Source organism: Lolium rigidum, chromosome 5 (genome assembly GCF_022539505.1).
Source record: "Lolium rigidum isolate FL_2022 chromosome 5, APGP_CSIRO_Lrig_0.1, whole genome shotgun sequence".
Classification (NCBI taxonomy): Eukaryota; Viridiplantae; Streptophyta; class Magnoliopsida; order Poales; family Poaceae; genus Lolium; species Lolium rigidum.
The window spans coordinates 122,133,006-122,151,093 of NC_061512.1; the positions used below are offsets into that span (position 1 = coordinate 122,133,006).

At 45.3% G+C, this 18,088-nt stretch overlaps 3 protein-coding genes across 3 annotated transcripts; 2 read left to right on the forward strand and 1 right to left on the reverse strand.

The window, feature by feature from the left end:
* The first annotated feature begins 7,803 nt into the window (after positions 1-7,803).
* Positions 7,804-9,899, forward strand: LOC124652944 (dihydrolipoyllysine-residue acetyltransferase component of acetoin cleaving system-like). The gene is made up of 6 exons (XM_047191992.1): positions 7,804-7,951; positions 8,068-8,530; positions 8,645-8,981; positions 9,129-9,227; positions 9,315-9,432; positions 9,617-9,899. Exons 1-6 carry the CDS (start codon positions 7,804-7,806, stop codon positions 9,829-9,831), a joined length of 1,380 nt encoding a protein of 459 aa, XP_047047948.1. The 3' UTR covers positions 9,832-9,899.
* Positions 9,900-10,316: 417 nt separating this feature from the next.
* LOC124652942 (acetyltransferase NSI-like) lies at positions 10,317-12,916 on the reverse strand. The gene is made up of 4 exons (XM_047191991.1): positions 12,442-12,916; positions 11,759-11,817; positions 10,955-11,011; positions 10,317-10,775 (listed from the first exon to the last, which is right to left on the reverse strand). The coding sequence occupies exons 1-4, from the start codon at positions 12,898-12,900 to the stop codon at positions 10,694-10,696; spliced, it is 657 nt and encodes a 218-aa protein (XP_047047947.1). The 5' UTR covers positions 12,901-12,916; the 3' UTR covers positions 10,317-10,693.
* Positions 12,917-14,614: 1,698 nt separating this feature from the next.
* On the forward strand, positions 14,615-16,416 carry LOC124653603. Its single transcript, XM_047192668.1, has one exon. It carries the CDS (start codon positions 14,677-14,679, stop codon positions 16,186-16,188), a length of 1,512 nt encoding a protein of 503 aa, XP_047048624.1. The 5' UTR covers positions 14,615-14,676; the 3' UTR covers positions 16,189-16,416.
* The last annotated feature ends 1,672 nt before the right edge of the window (positions 16,417-18,088 follow it).

Sequence of the window (18,088 nt, forward strand, 5' to 3'; positions counted from 1 at the left end):
GAGCTCTAATAAGAGAGCAAAATCTCGCCCAAGCCTCAGGCAATTTCTCTCCATCTTCCTGATCAAAATTATAAATTCTCTGCAAAGCAATATGTTGAGCACTAGCAGGAAAGTATTTCCGGAAGAAAACATCAAGCAATTCTTTTGGAATTTTAATAGAATTAGGTGGCAAACTATTATACCAAGTTTTGCGTCATCCTTTAATGAGAATGGAAAGATTTTAGCAACAAAGTAAGTACGCTTCTTAACATCATCAGAAAACAAGCTACTCAGAGTAGATAACTCAATCATGTGTTCAACAGCACTTTCTTTTTCAGTACCACAAAAGGGTGTTTTCTCAACAATAGCTATATGAGATAGATCAAGAGAAAAATCATAATCCTTATCCTTAATGTTTATAGGAGATATGGCAAATTTAGGATCAGGAGACAGTTTATATCTAACAACATGTTCTGCAAGCAACTTTTTAATTTTTCTTGCATCGAGTAGTAGCATTGCATTTTTCAATAAAATCATCATCAAGTTCCACATAATCTTCATCAAGATCATCACCGGAGTATTCAAGTTCGAGTGAATTAACGAGTGTAGTAGCATTAGGAGTTTCGAGTATTTTCAATTTGTCTAGACCTAGCAATTGTAGCATCTAGAAAGGATCCCAATGAACCACTATCATCAAGCACAGCGAAGCATCATCAATATTATAAGAGGAATTTTCAGATTCAGCGAGACGTACCAGACATTTGAAGCTTGTGGTGGTGAAACAAGTTTACTTATCACGAGATGGTGAATCAAGAGCGACGAGAGGTACTCGAGTTGTACCTTTTCTTGTAGTGGATGGTAATATGGCGACCTTAGTATCGCGAGGTTTACCCATGATGGAGAATTTGCAGCGAACAATATCAATCCAAGTGAACTTCCAAATAAAGCTATGCTCCCGAGCAACGGCGCCGGAAAATAGTCTTGATGGCCCACAAGTATAGGGGATCGCAACGATCTTCGAGGGAAGTAAAACCCAATTTATTGATTCGACACAAGGGGAGACAAAGAATACTTGAAAGCCTTAACAACAGAGTTGTCAATTCAAGTTGCACTGGAAACAGACTTGCTCGCAAGAGTTTATCGGTAGTAACGATTTTATAGCGATAGCGGTAGTAAAATAACAGACGACGAGTAACAAAGACAGCGGTAGTGATTTTAGTAAACAGCAGGATTAAAATACTGTAGGCACGGGGACGGATGATGGGCGTTGCATGGATGAGAGAAACTCATGTAACAATCATAGCAGGGAATTTGCAGATAATAATAAAACGTTATCCAAGTACTAATCAATCAATAGGCATGTGTTCCAATTATAGTCGTACGTGCTCGCAATGAGAAACTTGCACAACATCTTTTGTCCTACCAGCCGGTGGCAGTCGGGCCTCAAGGGAAACTACTGGATATCAAGGTACTCCTTTTAATAGAGTACCGGAGCAAAGCATTAACACTCCGTGAACACATGTGATCCTCACATCACTACCATCCCCTCCGGTTGTCCCGATTCTTGTCACTTCGGGGCCATTGGTTCCGGACAGCGACATGTGTATACAACTTGCAGGTAAGATCATAAACAACGAATATATTCATGAATCAATAACATGTTCAGATCTGAGATCATGGCACTCGGGCCCTAGTGACAAGCATTAAGCATAACAAGTTGCAACAATATCATAAAAGTAACATCTACGGATACTAGGCACTATGCCCTAACAATCTTATGCTATTACATGACCAATCTCATCCAATCCCTACCATCCCCTTCGGCCTACAGCGGGGGAATTACTCACACGTGGATGGGGGAAACATGGCTGGTCGATGGAGAGGCGTTGGCGGTGATGATGGTGATGATCTCCTCCACTTCCCCGTCCCGGCGGAGTGCCAGAACGGAGACTTCTGGCTCCCGGAGACGGAGTTTCGCGATGTGGCGGCGTTCTGGAGGGTTTACGGCGACTTCGACTTCTCTCCGTGCGTTTTTAGGTCGAGGCCGATATATAGTCCGAAGGAGGGTGTCGGAGGCCGGCCGAGGGGCCACACCATAGGGCCGCGCGGGCCCCCTAGGCCGCGCCGCCTTATGGTGTGGGGCCCTCGAGCCTCCACTTGATTTGTCCTTCGGCTCCGTCGGTATTCTTGGAAAATAGGGCTTTCTGTCAAAATCCCGAGGTTTTTCTCGAAAGTTGGATTTCTGCACAAAAACGAGACACCGTAACAGTTCTGCTGAAAACAGCGTTAGTCCGTGTTAGTTGCATCCAAAATACACAAATTAGAGGCAAAAAAATAGCAAAAGTGTTCGGGAAAGTAGATACGTTTTGGACGTATCAGGATGCTGATACGTCTCCGACGTATCGATAATTTCTTATGTTCCATACCACATTATTGATGATATCTACATGTTTTATGCACGCTTTATGTCATATTCGTGCATTTTCTGGAACTAACCAATTAACAAGATGCCGAAGTGTCGATTCTTTGTTTTCTGCTGTTTTTGGTTTCAGAAATCCTAGTAACGAAATATTCTCGGAATTGGACGAAATCAACGCCCAGGTTCCTATTTTGCCCGGAAGCATCCAGAACACACGAGAACCGCCAGAGGAGGGCCTTGTGGGCCCCACACATGCAGGTGGCGCGGCCCAGGCCCTGGCCGCGCCACCCTAGCGTGTCGTCGCCCCTTCGACCTTCTGACGCCGCCTCTTCGCCTATATAAAGGTCCCAGACCTAAAACTTCGAGACGGAAAAGCCACGGTACGAGAAACCTTCCGGAGCCGCCGCCATCGCGAAGCCAAGATGCGGGGGACAGGAGTCTCCGTTCCGGCACGCCGCCGGGACGGGGAAGTGCCCCGGAAGGCTTCTCCATCAACACCACCGCCATCTTCATCAACGCTGCTGTCTCCCATGAGGAGGGAGTAGTTCTCCATCGAGGCTCGGGGCTGTACCGGTAGCTATGTGGTTAATATCTCTCCTATGTACTTCAATACAATGATCTCATGAGCTGCCTTACATGATTGAGATTCATATGAGTTTTGTATCACAATTTATCTATGTGCTACTCTAGTGATGTTATTAAAGTATTCTATTCCTCCTGCATGGTGTAAAGTGGACAGGGTGTGCATCATGTAGTACTTGGCGTAGTTTATGATCGTGATCTCTCGTAGATTGTGAAGTTAACTATTACTCGTGATGGTATTGATGTGATCTATTTGGTTATGTTGATCTATCTTGCACTCTAAGGTTATTTAAATATGAACATTGAATATTGTGGAGCTTGTTAACTCCGGCATTGAGGGTTCGTGTAATCCTACGCAATGGTGTTCATCATCCAACAAGAGTGTAGAGTATGCATTTATCTATTCTGTTATGTGATCTTGAGAGTGTCCACTAGTGAAAGTATGATCCCTAGGCCTTGTTCCTAAATACTGCAATCGCTGCTTGTTTACTGTTTTACTATGTTTCTACTGCCTGCAATATTACCACCATCAACTACACGCCAGCAAGCACTTTTCTGGCACCGTTGACACTGCTCATACTTATTTATACCACCTGTATTTCACTATCTCTTCGCTCGAACTAGTGCACCTATTAGGTGTGTTGGGGACACAAGAGACTTCTTGCTTTGTGGTTGCAGGGGTTGCATGAGAGGGATATCTTTGACCTCTTCCTCCCTGAGTTCGATAAACCTTGGGTGATCCACTTAAGGGAAACTTGCTGCTGTTCTACAAACCTCTGCTCTTGGAGGCCCAACACTGCCTACAAGAATAGAAGCTCCCGTAGACATCAGGGGGGGAGGGTTATACGGTTCTAGTAGTTCATATAAATCTATATGGTATTACAGTTTTGATAATTATGATATGCATTTTGCGATGTCCAACACATGAGTTCTGATCGCGATTCTGATGACCATGATCGCTATTAGCCAAAATTTGCGTCCCACATTTTTCTCTCGCTAAATCATCGCCTAAAATTATTGCCTGGCATGGGCGGAGCTAGACTAATTCATGGGTATGCAATGCATACCCAATATTCATCCAGCCTCTGCATAACCAGGATGCACACAGCCGTTTTTGAGTCTCGAGTCCAAAAAAGATGCCAAACTAAAAAATATCTAGGCGAAATACATATCGGAACGATGAATCATATAACGCCTAAGGTGTGGGTGGGGCTTCAATCCGTAGACTATGCTGCCACCCATGTAGGGAAAAAGTATCCCTCGTCTGTAGCCTCCAATCGTGTACGGACCTCCGTAAATAGGTCTCGGTTCTCCATGCGCGCGAAGAGGTAAAAATGAACGAAGAATCCCCGTACATCCGTAGATGACCTGCAATAAGGAGAAGTTTTTGTCATTAAAAATCTTGTCATTTCTACTCAGCCAAAGCGCCCGGATAATCGCTAGCGCCCCCACCCTAAGAAGCAACTTGAACCTTGAATCTATTCCATGAAGCCAATTACCAAAGACACCGGCTACACTAGTGGGAGGATACAAGGTAGACGCTACTTGGATGACGAGACCAAATAGATCTCGCAAGCCGGCATCGGAAGAAGAGGTGTTTAATAGTTTCATCATGATGACAAAAAACACATCTAGTACTTTCGTGCCAATTCCGCTTAATAAGATTGTCTTTGGTGAGGATGACTCCTCGACGAAGATACCATCCAAATATTTTTATTTTTAATGGTATCTTCATCTTCCAAATTTTCTTATTGTTATCAACCGGTAGATCAGAATGAAGTATGGCGCTATATAAAGATTTTACCGAGAAAGAGCCATCTACATGTAAATTCCACCTAAATTCATCTGGTTCGAGTGACAGGTTAACATCCCCCAACCTCCGAATTAAAGCATTCCATGCCTGTAGCCTTTGTCCTAGCAAAACTCGTCGGAACGTCACATTCGGTGGAGAGGTAGCCATTACTGTGGCAATGGTATCTCCTTTGCGACGAACGATACTATACAACGCAGGATACTGTTCACTTAGAGGTGCATTGTCTAACCAAGCATCTTCCCAGAACCGTATCTATGCTCCATTCTTAATTGAGAAAGTACCATGACGAAAAAGACATTTTTTGTCGCCATTAGACCAGCCCGTAAGTGTGAATCTCCGGGTTTCCAAACCACCGAGATAACGTCTTGGAGCCAATATACTTTCTCCGAAGAATAGTTTGCCAAATCTCATCCTCGGTAAGGAGCTTAAAAAGCCATTTACCCAGCGAGGCTGAGTTCTTGACTTCCGGGTCATGAACTCCAAGCCCGCCTTGATCTTTGGGACTACAAACTACACTCCATTTAACCGTCAATATTTCTTTTCTCGCTATCACCTTGCCAAAAGAATCTGGATCGATAATAATCGAGTTTATGAAGAATTCCTTTTGGCAAAAGGAAGAATGATAACATATACAGTACCATATTTGTCAGTACCGAATTAATGTGTACCAATCTTCCTACCAGGGATAGCAATTTGCCTTTCCAACTACTAAGGCGTTTCTGTAATCTTTCTTCTACAATTTTCCATTCAGCAATCGTGAGTCTCCGGTAGTGAATTGGAATACCCAAATAGCGAATAGGAAATTGGCCTTGCCCACAACCGAACAACTCTGTATATAGAGCTGTATCATCTTGGGCATCACCGAAACAGAACAATTCAATTTTATGGAAATTAATTTTCAATCCTGACAACTGCTCAAAAGCCACCAAGATTAATTTGAGGTTTTGAGCTTTTTCGAGATCATGATCCATAAATAGAATTGTATCATCGGCATATTGAATAATAGATAAACCTCCATCAACCAGATGTGGAATCACCCGTTCAATTTGACCATCGGACTTGGCCCGCTCTATGAGTATAGCCAGCATATCCGCCACGATGTTAAATAACATAGGTGATAACGGATCCCCTTGGCGTAACCCTTTTCGTGTTTGGAAATAATGGTTGGTGTCATCATTAACCCGAATTGCCACACTACCTCCATACACAAAATCATTTATTAAAGCACGCCATTCAGGAGAAAAACCTTTCATCCTGAGTGTCTGTTGTAGGAAAGACCACTTGACCTTGTCATAAGCCTTTTCAAAATCTAATTTTAAAATAACCCCATTTAATTTCTTAGTATGCATCTCATGTACCGTCTCATGCAAAACCGCCACTCCATCAAGAATATTTCTTCCTTGCATGAAAGCGGTTTGTGATGGCTGAACGACATGATCCGCAACCGTATTAAGTCTAATGGTGGCCAATTTCGTGAAAATCTTGAAACTTACGTTTAAGAGGCAAATAGGTCTATATTGTTGAATCCTTTCTGCCTCATTAACTTTCGGTAACAAGATTACTTCACCAAAATTTAGAAGAAATAATTCTAGTTGTCCCATATGCAGAGCACGGAACAAATCTAGAAGATCCACTTTAATAGTGTCCCAGAAAGTTTGATAAAACTACGCTGAAAAGCCATCAGAACCCGGTGCTTTGTTGCATTCCATTTGGAAAATAGCCTTCTGCACTTCTTCCTCGGAATACATGTATACATATGATAGTGTTCTTTTTCCAGGCGTAACCCGAAAAAATCGAAGAAACGCGTCCTCCAAGGAGCTAGCGCGTTCAGCCTTCTCTGCCTGGGCCAAAATACTAGGGTGGCTACGGCACCATATTTCTTCAATTTGGGCTAGGCTACTATTGGTTACCAGTCACGTCACCACCTCCTGCCGGCGAGGACAACCATGATCCGACCCTTTCACCACTCCTCGGTCCGTCGCTGTGCCGCCGCCATGCCCGCGCAGCCGGCTACCCCAAATCCCTTGCCACATAGCAACACCCACAAGCTGTGCCGGCACAACGCACAACCGAGCTCCGACCTCCAAGCGCGAGTCCGAAATTCTCCATCGGGCTCGGGGTGCCGTATGTAGACCTAGTTCCGCACCGTAGCTGCAGCATTGCAGCACCAACAATCCCACTCCCACAGGCCACGGTTCAGAGTTTCGGTAAGACTATTAGAAGCAGTCCATTGATTAGAAGTGAGTGCTTCGTCAACCTCAAGATATGTCGGCTTAGTTCCTCGGAGGTGCTCATAGGGGTAGGGTGTGCGTGCGTGCGTTTATAGGGATGTTTGTACGTACTGTGTTCTCAAAAAAAAAAGTCTTATTTTGGTTTTTCAATTTTCCCCTATTGAGATTAGAGGATTTAAATGTGTGAAGAATAATTTAAGAAACGAAATAGTTTGCTTGGTTAGTTTTTTTGAGCATCAATTATCTTGCAAGTGAAGCACGATGACATCATTTCCAACTTTAATAAGGGAAATCTTAGAGCAAAATAATATATATTCTCTTTGTGGTTGCAAAGTAATTCAATTATTAGAGATGTTGTCAACACCATGGATTTTCAATTGTTTTTGTTATTAGGAACTTCCATATCATATACTGTTGTGCTGCAAAAAATTGTAATTTCAAATACCCAATATGAAAATCCTGGCTTCGCCACTGTTGCCTGGTCTCTCTCATGACGATGGGTGAAACGAGCTACCGTAACGCTATGCTTAGTCGGCAGATGATCCAAATTTCGAACTGGTGGGAGCATGTAGCTAGCATAGCATAGTACACTACACATACTCCGTGCGAGTGCGAGCTACACGTCGCTACCTCGCGGATTACACCCTCGGCTGTCGTGCCACTGCCAGTGGGCCCCACGCAATCCACGCTAGCTTCCGGCGAACCCCACCGCGCCTGGAGGCAACCTCCACCCGCCCGCCCGTCGGCTTCCCGCGCGGCGCCGGCTGGGACTTGATCAGATGCGGATGCTCCTCCCGCTCCGGCCCCCGCCGCCCGCCGTCGCAAACCATCTCTCAACCGTGCAGAGCCGTCCTCCTCCGCTGCTCCGCTCTCGCCGCGCGGCCGGTCCTCCCCCGCCATCCGCCGCCGCCGCCGAGTTCCCTGCCGGTACTTGCTTTTCTTGCATTGCCACTGAAAGATTTTACATTTCCGTCAAAAACTAACCCTCTGAACTCTCCCCAACCACAATCACCACACTGAACCCTGAAAGCAAACGCGCGCAGGACCGGTTCCGGGCGCTGGTGCGCAGATGCCGCCGCGCCGGCGCCGGACCGTGGCCGGCATCGACCAGGACGACCTCCTCGACCCGGAAGCGCTCGCCGACCCGGACAGCTGCTTCTACGAGATCAACGGCGTCAGGGTCCACCACAAGGTCTGCGCCCACGACAACGACGGCGACCAGTCCCCAGGCTCCTCCGTCGCGAGGACTAAAATCGGGCTGCCCATAGTGCTGCTGCACGGCTTCGGCGCGTCGGTGTTCTCCTGGAGCCGCGTCATGCGGCCGCTCGCCCGCATCGCCGGCGCCAAGGTTCTCGCCTTCGACCGGCCGGCGTTTGGCCTGACTTCCCGGGCTGGCTGGTCCGGCGATGACACCAAGCCCCTCAACCCCTACTCCATGGCCTTCTCGGTCATGGCCACATTGGCGTTCATAGACCAACTCGGCACCGGGAAGGCCGTTCTTGTCGGGTACAGAACTACAGATGCACACTCTGCACTGCATTATTCAGCCAGCGTCAGTGCATTTGCTGGATTGTTTGATAAGAGATGCTGAGATTAATATCTCGGTTTGGGTCATCCCAGGCACTCAGCTGGTTGCTCTGTCGCTGTGGAAGCATACTTCGAGGCGCCGGAGCGGGTGGCGGCGCTTGTGCTGGTTGCACCGGCAATTTTCGCACCATCAAAGAAAGGCAACCCGGACAGCGGCGTCGGGGAGCAGCAAGGGCCGGAGGATAAGGATTCTGATGATAGCAGTGCACCATCAAATCCATTTGCTAGGATTTGGACAGGATTTCTTGGCATGTTTATGTGGCTTGCAGGGCTTATTCTGAAGGCGGCAATGGCTGTGCAGGATATGGTCAGTGCTTTGTCTCGTAAAGTTCTTGTCGCTTTTCTCCGATCTTCACTAGCGGCGGCTATGGTAAGATGCTGTTCCCTGGTTACTGACTTAATGCAATATCTAGAATTTATTTGCTAATTAAATTGTCAAAATACAGATTCTCCTTGCTCCTACAAATTTTGTGGTTCCATTCCATTTCACTTTCTTGATTGGACTTTGGTGACATAGGTGAGATTGGTCATGGATAAATTCGGCGTAACGGGTGTCCATAATGCATGGTATGACCCAAGCAAAGTAACTGACCATGTTATTCAAGGCTACACCAAGGTGAGTCCTCTCTGTGACAATTTCAGGAAAAACAATCTTCAACTCAGAAATACCTACTCATATTTATGTTCGTGGAACTTATTTCAGCCACTAAGATCCAGGGGCTGGGAGAAGGCTCTGTTGGAGCACACTATATCCATGATCACAGATACACCCAAGTCAAAAGTGCCCGTCTCAAAGAGGCTCTCTGAAATCTCATGCCCAGGTTCAACTATATGCTGCTTCTTTTGGTCTTCTTATAGCTGTGTACATTTAGTCCTTCTACTGAACTAAATGTGTTGTGAGCCTGTGATGTCCCTAGAAATTTTGGATGAAGTATTGAATATTCTAACATGAGATTCACAAATAATGTGACTTGCTAAACATTTTTGGTTGTCTTACCGTTGCAGTGCTAGTGGTGACTGGTGACACCGACCGACTTGTTCCAGCTTCGAATGCTGAACGCTTAGCACGCGCCATTCCTGGTGCGACATTTGAGGTGATCAAGAATTGTGGGCACTTGCCCCAGGAGGAACGAGCTGAAGAATTTCTTTCAGCCGTCGAACGATTCCTTCAGGGAGCTTTTGGAACTCCAGTTGAGCAAATGTTCCAACCAGCTGTGTGATTATCCATGCTCCTAAATGCATATGCAGAAAACATGGACATGCAGCCCTGTCTCAACAGGGGTAAAGATATTGCGGTGAAACAATTGGAGATTCATCATCTAAGATCCGTGGATGTTGATATCAATGAAGTCAAACATTAGTGTGCAAAATTGGCAACAGAATCGTACTGCACAAAAATCCAGATACCGAGAAGAAATTCAATGGATAGGTTGCTCCAGTCCAACCCGAAGCCAGCGTCTTGCTGTAACTAAAACTTCTCATTGTGTAAAGTGGTAAATCAGAGGGTGTGTACAGAATGTCATAGCTGTGTCAATATTTCTTAATCTTTGTACATAGTTAGAAACCTGCTCATCTCTCCCTTGACTCATTTATCTTGTTGGCTTATCTTGCACCAGTACTTGATAAAGGAATTTCACGCAACAAAATTTTGACATCACTAACTTTGCACAGATCTATAATTTTTGTATATGTACTCTTCCAGTGATGACATACATAAACTTCAACAACAAAAATATGCGTACAAGTATTCATTTGTGTAACCACAGTAAGCTTTTACAATCAGTGGCAAAATTTATAGATGCTAGTCTGGACTCTGAGACATGCTTGGTAATGCCAACTTCCACACATACTAATATGGTATACCGTATACACTAGTATATCTAATTTCTTCAGGTGGTTTTCCTCTTACAAAGCCAGAAAAGGCTTGCACACATTGGATACCATATCCAGCTGGAGGAGGTAAATAATTACTGCTGGATCTCAATACTTTTCACTGTCAGCATTATGAAGTAGCAGCAGTTAACACGTCAAAGGAGCCACCAATCTCATCATGGTGTGGATTTGCAATCATCAGGAGGAATACTATTTCTGAATGCTTTTAGTGTACATCATCGTCGTGGAACCCATTGCATCATCATCAAATCCACATGATTCAAAAAATGGCCTGCAAATGGTTCCGTAAAATTAATAGACATCATCATATACCGTCATAAGATTCTATTGCAAGCCCATGTGCAGGAGTAGATGTACGCTTCAATCTTTACTGATAATACATATATGGTATGCAAAAGATAGTACAAACGGACATTCACGAGTCTACCAAATCAGATAAGAAAGCCATACCTCTCCTTTCCTGTACATAACGCGGAAATGTCATAGATTCCTCTGCTATGGAGTACCCTGAAAAAAATATTCCAGTAACAAAGTTTTAGATGAAGTTTGAACTTTGGACAGGAAATCAACTAGTTAGCTATTGAAGTAACATGTATATCTACTCAAGAAGTTCAGATTGCATATTAGCATGATGTTCTAAGATTAGCTGATCCAGGGAAACATTAATCCTCGAAACAGGCTTTCCCTCCGCTTTAAAAATAAAGCCAAACGGCCGAACCGATACATAGTGATGAGGAATTCCTCTTACAAGAGGATCAAAGATAAGCAACAAAAACAAAGAAGCATCGAGCTTGCCACCGAAGAAAAAACATTAATCACAGGGGTTTGCTTATGGTGTCAAATAAACACAAGAATTACGTGAAGTCTGTACACCAAATTCTGGAACAATTAAAAAAATCACTCAGTAATCTGTGTGTCATTTACTTTTTTGAAACAACTGTAGGTCAAGAATTACTTACTACCTATGAACTCCATGGTAATGTTGTCAATTCAAGGTCTTCTAAAAAATAGATATTGAAAGGCAAGATTTCATATTTTGTTCTTTTCTTCTTGTTGATTTGTGTACAAGTTTTTTATTCAATGCAAGCAGTCTATTCATTTTGTCTAACTAACATAAAGGATTTATTGCTTTGGTACCACTAGCTGGATTATTTACAGAAAAGACCATGCACGTTATTCTTCCTCTGTTACGATTAACTAGCTCAAGTAAGACCTTTTCAAACCCGCCAGAAAATCCCCACAGTAGTAACCTACCTTGTAATTTTCTCAAGTATTTTTCTGCCAATTCCTCTCCTCTGAAGTGACGGATGAACCTGTAAGTCACTGAAGGTAGTCATATGAACACATGATGAGGCGATAATCTTCAGTCAACCGTTGAGGAGTAACAGAAGGACACATGAAAGAATATCGCCCAAACCGGCAAAACTCCCCTTCACATTCAAAGACTCACACCTAATAAACTTTTCCACTGAAATGAGCTATAATCAGTGCAAAAGGACATAATTCATAATTGACCAATTTCATTTTGCCAATACGTGTGCTCTTTGATTTCATTTGGAAACCATAGCACAACTGTGATAAATCCAGCTTTGAGAAGGATACCTACGAGCGGGCCGCATACATACTCCCCCTTGTGCACTTAATTTTCAGTACAACCTAAATTAGCCTTTTCCATTCAACGGTTGTACTGCACTTAAGATTGCCCAATGAGGCTATGATAGACATTGTGGAAGTACTACTGTTATTTTCTAATATTTGCTTGGCTATTCATTTTTGGCGAATGTATTCGCCAGGTTGGTAATTCGGAAAGCTAATTATTACTGGTTTCAGAAAGCCATACAAAATTCAACCAAAATTAGCCTTTTCGCAGCGACACTGTAAAATCAAGAAGCGCTTCACAAGTCAATTGCACGAACAAGAAGAGAGGAGAAGATCACCACGACGTCATGGACGGATGCGGTGAGCCCGACGTCGGAGACGGCCCGTCCGAACCCGACGAGCCGCTGCTCCCCGCGCCGCCCGAGCCCGAGGCCCAGCTCCAGGCCCAGGAACCGCCGGTCGTCCGCTCCGTCGCCGTCCTCCAGCTCCAGGAACCGGGCGCCGCAGAAGACGGACACGACCAGGAAGCTGTGCGCCAGCGCGGTGCGGAGCTTGCGGATGTCGACGGGCTCCGTCCTCGCGGCGGCGCCCGGCGGCGCGGGCAGGCGGATGGCGCAGGAGTGCGCGCAGGCGAGCATGAGGGCCTGGACGTGGGCCGGGTCGGCGAGGGCCGGGTCCATGGAGATGGAGATCGGCGGGAGCCTGGTCCTGCGCCTGTTGGGGTTCGGCGTCGGTGAGGAGGAGAAGACCGCCAGCGTGGTGAGACGCGGCGGAAGCCTGCTCGCGCCGGCGGCCATGGGGAGCGAGCGTGAGGGAGTGAGTGGTAGTGGAGCTCTGCCTGTGGGACCTGGTAGTCGCACCCAGTGTGTGTGGTTCTAAGTGGGCCGGGCTTTTCATATGGGCCTATTCGAATGGGCCTACCGGATATCGCTCTCCTCTTTACCCGTGGGAAAAAGATCTCGAAGGAAATCCCGCACCTGTTTAAAAAAAAAGAGAAAACTCCAACCTCTCTCTCTCTCCTCCTCCTCAATCTCCATTCTCCCATCCCAATCCCGACGCCGTCGTCCTCCTCCAGCCGAGCCCCGGGATCGCCGGAATCGACCGGCTATTCCCCCCGTATAGATCGCCGTCCCTGCCTGCGAAGGCTCTTCCCGCCTCCCGCTCTAGATCTTCGAGTTCGAGGTAATTTTTCTTCGAACCCTTCGACCTTCCCATGAACAACCGCATGTTTGCTCGTACATCGAGAATGTCTCTGCGGTTCTTACCCAAATCCACTCAGAGTATTGCCGCCCGCGGTTGCTTTTCGTTGTAGTGGAACCAGGGGAGTTATGGCCGTTGCTTTTGTGAAGCGAGCACGATCTCGGTACCTCTGCCGCGGAGCTAGCCTTTTCTTCTAATCTAATTTAGTTGGTCCGCGTGGATCTCTTGCGGGTGGGGATGGGATTGATTAGGTCGAACCTGTTAGTTTCGGGCCCGATTTTGTGGGGTTGCTTCTCCCCGTGTGCTGGATTGCGCCTCTGTGAGCATCGCTTTGATCTATGTATCTTCGTTACAAAAATCTGGCTGCCCGGGAGATTGAATCCAAGATCCCTGTCCAGATGATATCTATCAGGAGAAACTCTGCGATCTCAGTAAAATAATTTGGTTGGCTTGGTTGCCGGTGATACCCTTTTGGATATCGGGTGTGTTTGGTTTGAGCCCAAACTAGCAGCCTAACCAAAATTTCGGCATGACCAAAGCAAGGGCACAACCAGAACTTTGGTACACTATTGTTGTTTGGATTATAGCCAACTTTTTGGCCAAATCATGAGCCTCCATTTGGTTTGTAGCCAAGCTGATATATCTAGCAACTTGGACTGGCTTTTCGAATGGACGTTAATTGGATTTCTAGCAAACTGAAAACCGTAGATAGTAGGAAGGATCTGGAGGCCCAGCTTTTGTTTTTACCGGAACCTGAAGGAATCACGGCTTCTTCTGGCCATCAAAGGAACAGACTCGTAGAAGGGGAGCAGCGGACTGGACCCACCTTGAAGGAATCGCGGGCGCGGGCGTTGCCAATTTGTGGCCGCAGGTTTTCATCGCCCTCAGGTTGCCAGCTATTTGGCAAGAATAGCAGAGGCGCGGTGAGCCGGGCGAGCCAAATATTTGGTGTCCGTCCAAACAACAATCAATTCTTGTAGGCTCGCCAATGTTTTGGCATGGTAGCCATTGGTTGTAACCAAACATACCCATCAACCAAACTAAAAAGTCAGTTTATGTCCAGTTTGGTCATGTGGTTGCTTTAACGGTTACATTATAATTACAGATGTGCTTTATTGCTTCTCCATTTAGATCGAATCTCCGTAATTCTCACCGTCTGGTTTAGCGTATGCTGCATTATATGTCTTCCTTTCATCGATAATTACTGAAGAAATCGCGTGCTCTCCTTTTGCAGGTTGACACCCAGGCAAAAAAATTGCAGCGTGCTCAATGGCGTAGTACGTCTGTTTCCCTTCGGGCCATCTGTCATCTGCAGCAGCCTCTTGCGCTTTTCAGCGGCGCACAGCTTGCACTGTCTGATTTACTAGTACAAGATGCCCATGCCTGGCAATCAGACGCAGTCGAGCGACTATGAGCTACCAGATGCTCAATGCCTAGTTTGCACAAGACCTTTTACTTTGGATACTGAGGTGACCAATAGCTTTGAGGCCTTGGCCATATGCAGGGAGTGCAAGGCGACTGTGAGTAATGACAGCGGAAGAGATGTAACAACCAGCAGCAATCAGCAGAGACGGCAAAGAAGATGGAGGTCGAGGACTCCAAGTCTTGATTCTAGCGAGGACGCGTTCTCGCAGCAGTTCTCCCAAGTCATCAACTTAGCTAGACAAGGCCATGAAGCAGATATTGATTCTCCAACAGTTGTGCGGCAGCTGGCATCTTATAACTCTACGCCAAACCAGTCCCAAAGGTGGCATCCTTCAGATGATGAGAGTGATGGCCTCAATTATGCTGATTCTGTGTTTGACGAGCTTGAATCAAACATCAGTTTTGGCGGGGAGTCAGATATTTCTCTAGATCGGCATAGCATGATTGGAAGAGAGATTGCTGTTCAACTTGACAACGAGAGCTACATGAACACAGATACAGATATTGATCCCATGAATGCTGGAATGGATCAGTGGGATTCAGATGACCAAGAAGATGAAGATGTGCAACTGGAAGAATCTGATTTTGATGAAGCAGTCAACACAGTGCAGCAGCAATCACGTGGCATTGGCCCAAGTGAATTGACCGGGTGGGAATCTGAAGATGGGCCATGGACTTGGAGAATGAATGTTAATCGAAGAGCAAATGTGATCAACTTGATGGCAGAAATGGAAGGGCCAGATATAACGACACCTTTTGTGGGGAATCCTGGTGATTACGCTGATGCAAGACAGTTTGAGATGATTCTTCAACAATTTGCTGAGGACAACAATTCCAGAAGAGGAGCTCCACCTGCAGCGACATCCTTTGTTGGAAATCTTCCATCTCTGATTATCTCCACAAGGCACACGGCAGATGGTGGTGTCATCTGTCCAGTCTGCAAAGACTTGATGCCCATCGAAACTAGAGCAAAACAGCTACCATGCATGCATCTGTATCATTCGTCGTGCATCTTGCCGTGGCTTAGTTCTAGGAATACATGTCCAGTTTGCCGATATGAACTTCCTACAGATGATCCAGAATTTGAGAGGTCTAAGCGAGCCACAATCAATGAAAGAGATGTCCATGGGGTGGAGGAACACACTCATGTGCAGGAAATTGTTGAAGAATTTTTTGATGAAACAGAGGCTGAAGAAACTCACTATACAGCTGGTGGTGCAGTGGAAGTGACTAATACAAGTGAACATGGTATTCATGTTGCAGAGCAGTCAAACAGAGCACGCAACCGCAGTAGATGGCTGTTCATGGCAGCTGCTCCAGTAGTAAGCTTTGTTGGTTTAGCTATAGTTTTGTGCTTTGCAAACCCTACTAGTAGTGGTAGAAGGCGACTGTGCCGTGGATCTCAGAGTTCCTCTGCAGGACATGTAGATACCAAAAGAAGTTGGTGGTCCATGTTCTAGATATCCAGTACATGTATGCCTATACTAAATATACTGTGTGATGGCACACGTGTGTTGGCAGTGCCCCATAACAAGTTTGATTTGAAATTTCGGTCAATGTGATCAGTGATGCGATCCATTGAGTTGTCCTTGTAACCGAGCTCAAAAACCATAAGTTCTTCACCAGTTTGCTCAGTTCAGCAATGTGTATTGGTGCTTGCTGTTATTCAACTGCTAATTGGGATTGGATGTCCTATGCTTCATTTTGCTGTAACTGTAATTAGATCTCTGCTTCAAGATTCAACCCATGTGTCAGCAGCCTGGAGCCTCAAGATGCCTCCAGTTCGCCTCCTGTTAGAAATTTACCCAGTGCATGGTGGTGAGGTAATTCTTCTACTATTAGTCCCTCATGTACAGGTATTCTGTTTGTTTTCCTGAAGTTGAGCTCTTGGCTAGCTAAACTAGCAGCTTGCAGCATGAGTGTATGCCTGCTGCAGAGAAGGGAAAATAAAACGCTAGCAGAAGGGAGAAACCAATATACTCCTACTCAATTCCTACTGATCAATAGACACCACCCTGCATTCGAGATCAGTCAAGGCTGCATACTTTTTTGTGGCCTTGTGGATCCCTAGCATGATCTGAAACCAATGTAAACCATGAGAAATCAATATATTAGGAAAGGAGAGATGATTATTCATGTCAGAGAAGTCTAGGAAAGGAGAGGTGATTTTAAGCTAAAACACTATATACACTACCTCCCACCTCAAATTATTGTTGACATATATTCCACCCTATGGCTAAGTCTGGAGAGGATAATGAAGACATGTAAGGCACTGATTAGAGAGTCTGAAGCCTACTTTACTCTATGATAGTACCAGGAGGCAGGAGATGAAGAGCATCCAACAGTAGCTCATTCGAGCTACATCTCCCTTCTCTTTCCTCATTTCCTTCCCTGGAAAAAGAGTTGTGGAGTTTTGGTATGTATAGAGAAGTTTGATCCATGCATTCACAATTGTATGTGTATGTATATCTAACCTTAGACTGACAATTTAATTACGATCACTTGCTACATTTTGTAGCCCCTTTGATATTGTGAATCAAATTTAGATGCTAAATCTGGCCGTACAACTTTGGTAAACAAAGCTCCAAGCATATCATTGCTTAAACAGCCAGATGATAACTTAGGCAATACTAGTGAAAGCACAATTTGACTTTCTCCGATCCTTATTGTTTACCATTTTTGTTCTCTTCTGGTAAAAGATGAATTTCCCACATACAAAGCTTTTCAGGATAGTGCAATAGCTACTCCATGTGTAGCAGCGTTAGATGGTAACTTAGTGTATATTAGGCTCCACTTGCATTATTTCGATCTTGTGTGAGCATGCTTTTCGTATCTGAAAAATCGTTGGTGAAAGCGACCAGAAGTTGACCTAAGAGCATGAAATCTTCGCCTCTGAATATTATATCGTCATGTTTTCAGGATCGCAAGCTATGATGTAATCTTACATATCCTTCACTGTAAAGTTTGCAGTTGTCCCTGTCACACTCTTATATAGTACAGTTTCCTCTGTTGTTGAAGCCTTACATTTTTTGCTTCATAATCAGGAAAATTTACTAAGAGCAAGGAAGAATGATTACTCAACACATGTATTTTCTCACGTGATTATATTGTCCTAATCTTGTGGTCTGTATATGCCTCTTGGCATCATTGTCAGGTCTCACTCATGCTGCATGCCTGGACCTTGGCAAGGAGACTCAAGTGTGGAGATCAGACGCTGACCAGTTCCCGTTTACCAATTCCGCTGCTGTGGCATGCAAGCCAGTGCAACTCCAAATATGAAGCTCCTGCACGTGTGCCACCTGGCTAAGCTTGCCTTTTCGTCATCGCTCATCGCTGAGATACTGGCACATGCCACTTTCT

What these genes read in the sequence shown, in the direction of transcription:
- LOC124652944 (XM_047191992.1), top strand. Translation starts at nt 7,804, where the DNA reads ATGCGGATGCTCCTCCCGCTCCGGCCCCCGCCGCCCGCCGTCGCAAAC. An exon ending in CGCCGCCGAGTTCCCTGCCG is followed by an intron (nt 7,952 to 8,067) that starts GTACTTGCTTTT and finishes AAACGCGCGCAG; the next exon opens with GACCGGTTCCGGGCGCTGGT. An exon ending in CTTCACTAGCGGCGGCTATG is followed by an intron (nt 8,982 to 9,128) that starts GTAAGATGCTGT and finishes TTGGTGACATAG; the next exon opens with GTGAGATTGGTCATGGATAA.
- LOC124652942 (XM_047191991.1), bottom strand. Translation starts at nt 12,900, where the DNA reads ATGGCCGCCGGCGCGAGCAGGCTTCCGCCGCGTCTCACCACGCTGGCG. An exon ending in CATCCGTCCATGACGTCGTG is followed by an intron (nt 11,818 to 12,441) that starts GTGATCTTCTCC and finishes AGTGACTTACAG; the next exon opens with GTTCATCCGTCACTTCAGAG. An exon ending in TTATGTACAGGAAAGGAGAG is followed by an intron (nt 10,776 to 10,954) that starts GTATGGCTTTCT and finishes AACCATTTGCAG; the next exon opens with GCCATTTTTTGAATCATGTG.
- LOC124653603 (XM_047192668.1), top strand. Translation starts at nt 14,677, where the DNA reads ATGCCCATGCCTGGCAATCAGACGCAGTCGAGCGACTATGAGCTACCA.